The sequence below is a fragment of the Arachis duranensis genome, chromosome 3 (genome assembly GCF_000817695.3).
Source record: "Arachis duranensis cultivar V14167 chromosome 3, aradu.V14167.gnm2.J7QH, whole genome shotgun sequence".
Classification (NCBI taxonomy): Eukaryota; Viridiplantae; Streptophyta; class Magnoliopsida; order Fabales; family Fabaceae; genus Arachis; species Arachis duranensis.
In genome coordinates, this window is record NC_029774.3 from 1,501,797 (window position 1) to 1,510,043 (window position 8,247).

At 27.6% G+C, this 8,247-nt stretch overlaps 1 protein-coding gene across 1 annotated transcript; it reads left to right on the plus strand.

The window, feature by feature from the left end:
• Positions 1-5,193: 5,193 nt before the first annotated feature.
• On the plus strand, positions 5,194-7,369 carry LOC107476957 (aquaporin PIP2-7). The gene is made up of 4 exons (XM_016096906.3): positions 5,194-5,571; positions 5,926-6,221; positions 6,784-6,924; positions 7,020-7,369. The coding sequence occupies exons 1-4, from the start codon at positions 5,247-5,249 to the stop codon at positions 7,131-7,133; spliced, it is 876 nt and encodes a 291-aa protein (XP_015952392.1). The 5' UTR covers positions 5,194-5,246; the 3' UTR covers positions 7,134-7,369.
• The last annotated feature ends 878 nt before the right edge of the window (positions 7,370-8,247 follow it).

Consider the following 8,247-nt stretch of genomic DNA (forward strand, 5'->3'; position numbering starts at 1 on the left):
TTAACTACTACTGATATGTTCAATAATAAGTTAATAACCTATTAATTTTGTGAATACTTTATTAAAAAGTGCCCAAGTATTTGTAATTACCTTTTGCTTTAGGTCTCTTAAAGTGTACATGTACTAAGAATCTTGTAACCGCAAATCTCGTGACATTATGGTAACCTACTAGTGATTTTGTTGGGTCAAACTATTGTAATTGAGGCAATGAGCTATCTGTTTTTTCTTTGGTCAGCTATCGGGCCACAGGCAATGAGCTATCTGAATCTGCTCAAGCAATTTTAATGGACCTTGGGCATGTGGTTTTGGTCAATGGGCTTTTCCTTTATTGTTTTTTTATCTTTTCTCATATCTTTATTGAATGCCCCGAAGAGAGAGATTCAAGTTTCGATATTACACAGAAGGCCCAAAGGTTTTTTGTAAGTGTTTTCTTTTATGGGGCATTCTTTTAATGTCTTGTAAGGAGTGGAAGATCTTCTCCGTGACCCAAATTTATTGGTTTTGGCCCAAATTTATTGATTTTGCAATAGCTTGATAACTATTATGTGTAAGACCCATACAACGTAAACTCGTAAAGGTTACATAGAAGATATATTATTATGCATTCTAACGAATTAGTTGCAATGGACATAGAAAAGGAATTTCCTGATTAACCTCAAGATAGTTTGTTTAGGGAAAGTGAGATAAGTCTTGGGAGAATTTGAAGGTTTTTTATCCCTCAATATTCTAAGAATTTAGACCTTTCTTACTACATTTTTATTATAAAAAAAAAAAAAAGAGAGGAAGTTCACAGTTCCCATTTCAGTGTGCCTACATAGAACTCTAGAAGTCATTTAAAATCCAAGATCAACCTACAATCCTTTTCATAAAGGTTCCTCTTCTCACATTACAAGATAAAGCTCAAATTTGTCAAACAAGTTGAATAATCACTGCTCAAATTCTTTTAATATGTAGTATGTGTGATAACCACTTTGAAAAGAGAAGTGATTTATCATTGTAAGTAATCTCTCTAAACATCTTATTAATTATTAAAGTATTCGAATTATGCTTCTGTACAAAAGGATTGTAGTGTGTGTTATTAGAGGGCAGTGAATAGGTGGTCAACTCTATAAGGATGTACTATAACTAGAATAATAATAATATAAATCGATATTTAATTTGTCCTTAATTATGTAATGTTTTTATCCTCTAAATTCTAAATTCTAACTTCTATACGATACTTTATTTTAGAAGTCCACTTTTATGTCTTGTGCAATATCCTACAAAAATAAAGTGAACGTCAACAATTTATCTTCTTTGATATATAATTAACTTATCTATCTAAAGGATTAACAACTAATAATTGAATTTTTGTAACATTAAACTTTTGTCTCTTTAGGGATCTTTTATATCATATGATATCATAATATCATCATAATATATCAAAAAGCCATGCAAATGTCACTAAATGCTGGGTGCTAAATGTGCAAAGCTAATCTCATGAAATTGTACTTTTAATTAAAAATTTCAGAGGCAGCCACCGCCCAGTAAGAGTCTCATTCTCAGGTTACACAGTCAAAAATTAAAATAAATAAATAAATAAATTTCATATATAATTTGGTGAAAAAAAAAATGCGTGGTGCTTTCTCAGCCACGAAACATACTTTGTATTAGACAATCCAAATTTACATATTATCGTAGCAATCACTATCCATTCATTATTCAATTATGCACATGATACTTGCATATGAGAATGGAGAGCTATTAATTAAACTGATATTTAAAAATTAATTATTTTTACCGATATAATAACATACAATTAGATGACTATATAAAATTTTTTACATTGTTAATATAAATTATATATATAAAAGATATAAAATTAATTTCATTATTTGCTAGGCCATATTGTGAAAGTGGTTAGTTGGAAAATTATGACACTAGGTTCGTACTAGTTAAATTATAATCCTATATATCTGTAAAGAGGACCAACTATTTTTGGTCCCATAGTGAGGCTGGCATCCAGCACTGCACACACAATGATTAATCATCATATATAATTAATTAAGGTGCCTCACAATAATAACCTTACTCTAATTCCTTAATCCTTAGGGTTCAAAACTTCCCCCTTTAATACCTCATCAATTTTATGATAAAACCATGTCACCACTTTATATCTCCAAATGCCTAGGAAATTTTAATTTCATTTTTTCTTTTGCTTCTTTCTCAATAATGTTAAATAAGTAACTTTATAATCTTATAGAAAATATATTGACGGATAACCATTATTAACCATTTGTATAGTGATCATTATTATTTAAATAGTACTTATAAATTAATATAGTCCATACATTGTCTTTTTATTTTGATATATTACACATCCAAAACTATTAAGATCACACCATTTTTTTCTTTTATATATATAACTTAAAAAAAATTAGTCTTGCTTGGTATCACGAACAATTCGTAAATTATTTTTTACTTGAATTAAATCTATATCCTACAAAAAAGTCGTCCAATATCGACATATTTATTGATAAATTTAACGATAGAATAAATCTAACATTATAAACTTTGCTGATAATTGTTTACTGATGGATTTTTTATTTTTATCCGTCGCTAATTACTGATGGATATAAAATTTTAATTAGCGAAATTCTGGAGTTTATTATTATCGAATTTATCTTTCAATAAATTTGACAGTAATATATTATTTATTAATTTATTACGGATTAATCCGTCACAGATCTAAATTTTATTTAAATTATTAGATGTATAAAATGATATTCGAATTTTCAATACTTATTTAAATGGACGAGTAAGCTAATATTTAACTAACCCAAATCGATTAGTAAAATTTCCTTTATGTGACTTTATTTGATGGAGACAATTTTATAAAGTGACATGATAAGGTGCGGCTTATAAAATAAACTAAGCAATAATTCGAATATTCTATTTGTTTAAATGTTATATTACATTTGGTAGTGGGTAGTACAAGTAATGCAAAAGATTATAATATTAGGTTTGGATTTCCAAATCCACTTTAAATAATTACTATGATGTATGATTTGATTAACAGCACTTCTATTAATTAAAATTTAATCAATTGCCAATTAGAATAAGTGGCCTAAAACTTGTGAGTATTATTGAATCCTCAAATAATGTGGTCAAAACTCATTTGATTTTAGGTAACGTCCAGATAAATTCATCTGTCACACCTTCATCATCATAACAAAGATAGATAACAACTTCCTCTCTTTTAATAATAATAATATTGATTAATAATTTATTTTTTATTGTAAGTCAAAATAAAATTGATTTATTATAGCAACAATAATAAACTTAATTGTCTGTATTATAAATTTATAATTATCAGACTCAATTTGATCTAATCAAATTATATAATCTAAACCGAATATCTTTAAATTTTTTGATAAAAAAGATAATTATATTCCTGACTTTTTGTTTTTCGGATATTTAAATCCCTAAAAATTTAAAAATACAATTAAATTCCTTTAAAAAAATTAAGTTTATTGGTATTGTTATAAAAAAATCGATTTTATTCTAATTTGTTAAAAAATTTAAAAATAATCGATTCATTAATACGTCTAATAATAATACAACATGTAAATATCTTCACAAAAAAATATTTTACGTATTTTTATAGGAGCATCCCTCAAATTAATCACGCATCTTATAGTCAACGCATTATTTATTTCTTAATCAAGAAACTTCGGGTAATTTGAAATTAATTCAGCTAGCACCCTCCAGAAACAAAAATGTAATTTCAAAGTCTAGAGAGTTCCTTTTATTCCCTTTGAAGTTCTAGAGAATTATATATATACTTAGTTACAAGGAAAGTTTATAAAATGTAAATTTAAGGTATGATCAACTAAGTAATAAATAAATTCTATGATAGTTTCTCATGCTGTGTTCATATAAAATTTCCTCCAAATTCTTTATACTAAAAATCCAATAAATACATGCATGATTAAATAACATGGCATGTATAATAATAATCTAAACTTTATATTCTTACATATGATAAGATTCACCAACAAAAAAGAATCAAACCTTAATCATTATATGTATGGAATTTTTTAAATATATTATATTAAAGAGGAAAGTAAACTAGAAGTCTAAGCTAGAACATTTATCAAAATTTTATTTTCTGTGTGCTATGAAACGAAATAAGATTCAATTGAGAAGAGAGATAGAGATGACCCACTGGTAAAAAAAATTGGGACCATAGCATTAATTAGGGTTTGCCAAATTAGTGAGAGACAGAGCAGCAAAGTAGGGAAAAGTAGACCATTGTGTTGCCCTTAATTTCATATTCTAATGTTTGATGTCACTCATATATCAATAATTATTGCCATGCAATAATGCCCTATGCAATTTTTACACTTGCCCATAACCACTTTAATGGAGCGGTTGATTTATGAGAACCTTCCAGGTATATCAAATCAAGGGTGGTAGATATACTTTTTCATATTAAAATTAGTTATTAAAATTAATTAATAATATACTTATGTATAAAATATATGTAGTTTAATTTATTTTTAATATATATTGTTGATCGAAAATATTTCTTATTTAACTTATAATTTTACGATAATTATATATTTGTCGTTATTATTATATGCTACAACGACAATTATATATTTTTTGTCGTCATTAAAAAATTTTTTATTGGCAATTGTATAATTATCATTAAACTTATTAACAACAAAACATAATACAATTAATGTACAATTACTAATAAATATATTAGAAGTTATTTTTATTGTTGCTAAAAATAAATAAATAATCGCTAAAAATTATTTTTTTTAGTAATATATATAATGAAAATGAGTTAAACAAAATATATATATATATTAATTTTAGTATACACATAATATTTTTAAATTAAATCAATAATGTAAAAAATAAAAGTTAAAAAATACATTTAAAATTAAAAATAATTAATACTGAGTAATTAAAGTTAAATACTAATTTACATGAAAGAAGAGCCGTTGGAATGGTTGTTATAGAATGGGACCATGCAAGAAAAATGAAGCTAATACAAAAATTTATATTAACCATATCCTTGTCCATATCCACATACACTCACCAAACAAACACAAAAGAAAGCAAATTAAAGCAACCCCATTATTATATTATAATTTAAATATTGCACACACTATCTCACTTTCATTACTTAAATACACACCCCATTTGGAACAACACTACACACAAAAACTAGTGTATCAAAGAAGAGAAAAAAAATGGCTAAAGATGTTGAAGTTGAAGAGCAGAGAGGAGGAGGAGGAGGAGAATACTCAGCAAAAGACTACCATGAACCACCACCAGCACCATTGATTGATGCAGAGGAGCTTACAAAGTGGTCCTTCTATAGAGCACTCATAGCTGAGTTTATAGCAACACTTTTATTCCTTTACATCACTGTGTTGACCATTATTGGTTATAGTAACCAAAGTGATACCACAATCAAGGGTAACACACAGTGTGATGGTGTTGGAATCTTGGGTATTGCTTGGGCTTTTGGTGGCATGATCTTCATCCTTGTTTACTGCACTGCCGGCATTTCCGGTAATCCTAAATTATAAATTTTAAACTTTATCAGCAGATTCTTTTGATAATTAAAAGGTTTCTTATAAAAATATTTAATAACAAAAAAATATTAATAAAAAATAATCATAAAAACTTATCTTATTTAACATTTAATAATTATTATAAGGTAAAAATTCAGGTGCAGTCGACTTCACGTAAAGTTGATATTTGAGAGTGGTTAAATGATTTGAGTGATTTGATTAAATTTTTATCTAACGGCTCTCAAATATCAAATTCACATAAAATCGACTTCACCTAAATTTTTATTTTATTGTAATAATTAATAAATATTAAATAAAATAATTTCGACCTATTTTGTGTTTGTCACTTTAGGAGGACACATCAACCCTGCAGTTACATTTGGGTTGTTCCTTGGCCGGAAGGTGTCGCTGATAAGGGCACTGTTGTACATAGTAGCACAGTGTGCCGGCGCCATCTGCGGCACCGGATTGGCCAAGGGATTCCAGAAAGCTTACTTTGATAGGTATGGAGGTGGTGCCAACTACGTTCATCCTGGTTACAACAAAGGAACTGCTTTGGGTGCTGAGATTATTGGCACCTTCGTTCTTGTCTACACTGTCTTCTCTGCCACTGACCCTAAGAGAAACGCCAGAGACTCCCATGTTCCTGTAAGATGTGGACACGTGTTATGTCGATTAGTTTTAGGTAGAAACTCAGGTGCAGTCGACTTCACATGAAGTTAATAGTTGAGAGTCGTTAAATGAAAATTTAGTCAAATCAATTAAATCATCTAACGGCTCTCAATCATCAATTTCACGTGAAGTCGACTGCATCTGAATTTTCACCTTAGTTTTAACTCACGTATAATTGTCTTCTATAAAATTAATAGTTGTGAATTATTAGATGATAATTATTTAGTCAATCGTCTTAAATTATCTAATCATTTTTAACTATTAATTTCGTATAAAGATAATTGTATATGAATTTTTTATTTTATTTTCAACTATAAAATGTGGACGCGTGTTATGTTAATTAGTTTCAACTCGTGCAGTTTATTTTTGTGAAATTGATAGTTAAAAACTATTAAATAAAAATTTAATTAATTATATCAAATTATCTAATTATTTTTAACTATCAAATTCGTATAAAGATAATTGTATATGAATTTTTACTTTATTTTTTTATTATTATGGATAAACTAATTGAAATGAAAAATATAATAAAATAAAGGTGTTGGCACCACTGCCAATTGGATTTGCGGTGTTCATGGTTCACTTGGCCACAATTCCGGTGACCGGCACCGGCATCAACCCGGCAAGAAGCTTCGGAGCTGCCGTGATTTACAACAAAGACAAAATCTGGGATGACCATGTAAGTAATTAAATTAATTAATATATGAAAAAATGTAATTTATATTTAATTTTTATGATTAATATAATTGTTCTGTTGTTTCAATAATAATTCAGTGGATATTCTGGGTTGGACCAATTCTTGGAGCTGCAGCGGCTGCAATCTACCATGAACACATTATTAAAGCATCTGCCATAAAAGCCCTTGGATCCTTCAGGAGCAACCACTAATTAAGCAAATAATATATATAATTTAATAAATAAATTCATCAAGGAGTGGAGTGTAATGTAAGTTTAATTTGTGTGAGGGGTCCCTCTTTAATTTGTCTATTTGCTCTTTTCTTTTAGATTAGCTTAATTAATAATTATTATCTTTTAATATCCAATTTAGCTAATTAAGGGAGTTATTTTGTATCCCTTTTTTTTTTCCTTTGGTTTTCAATATATGTATGTATTTGCTTTGCTTACCTTGTTCTCACTTTATTATATTATTAACCCTAGTTAGTGTATCCACTATTTATATTTATGGGGTCTAATCTAGACAGCTGTATTAACTTCTAACATTGCTAATAGGTTTCTTTTGTGATGCTTATCCTATAGTGTGTGTGACCTAATTAAATTTATATTAAACTAGTGCAAGTGGGTCTTTTTTAGTGATATTATTAATAAAGGAACAAAAATATGAGTAAACATGCATTTTTTTTAGAACATATACTACATAAACTAGGGCTGATTTAATAAGAAGGACAAAAATCAGATATATTTTTAGAGGTGTGTATTTAATAACATCAGCCTTTTTATTTTCCTTTTTTTATATTTAATAAAATTGATATATTACGTTGAAATAATATTATTCTAATTATAACTAACAAATTATAGTTCAAATGATATAATTTTTTCGTCTTCATTTAAAAATTTTAAATTCAAGTCTCACTCATAATTAAAAAAAGGATACCATCACAAATTTAAAAATGATATAAAACATCTTCTCAAAAAATTAATTTAATTTTTGGGTTTACCAAGAATCGAACTCTTGACTTTTCGAATTTAGCGCTTTAATACCATGTCATGATACCACTCATCCCAAAAGTTTCAGCTGATGGAAAAATATAACACTAATCATTATATCTCTAATACTCCATAAACCTCCATTGTATACATTGTATAAATATTTTATTGGCTCCTCATACTTTCCCTTAAAAAAAACATTGTTCTAATTATATAAATATATTAATTACCATTGCAATTCAGTGTTCTCACTTATAAGGTTATCTATTATTGTGGTAGTTATGGGACGTGACACATGAAGCTTTCGCCCTTTTTTTTTTCTTTCCCAATTCTTTCA

Coding starts and splice junctions, on each gene's coding strand:
- LOC107476957 (XM_016096906.3), top strand. CDS start 5,247: ATGGCTAAAGATGTTGAAGTTGAAGAGCAGAGAGGAGGAGGAGGAGGA. Junction 6,222..6,783: donor CCAGAGACTCCCATGTTCCT/GTAAGATGTGGA, acceptor AATAAAATAAAG/GTGTTGGCACCACTGCCAAT. Junction 6,925..7,019: donor ACAAAATCTGGGATGACCAT/GTAAGTAATTAA, acceptor ATAATAATTCAG/TGGATATTCTGGGTTGGACC.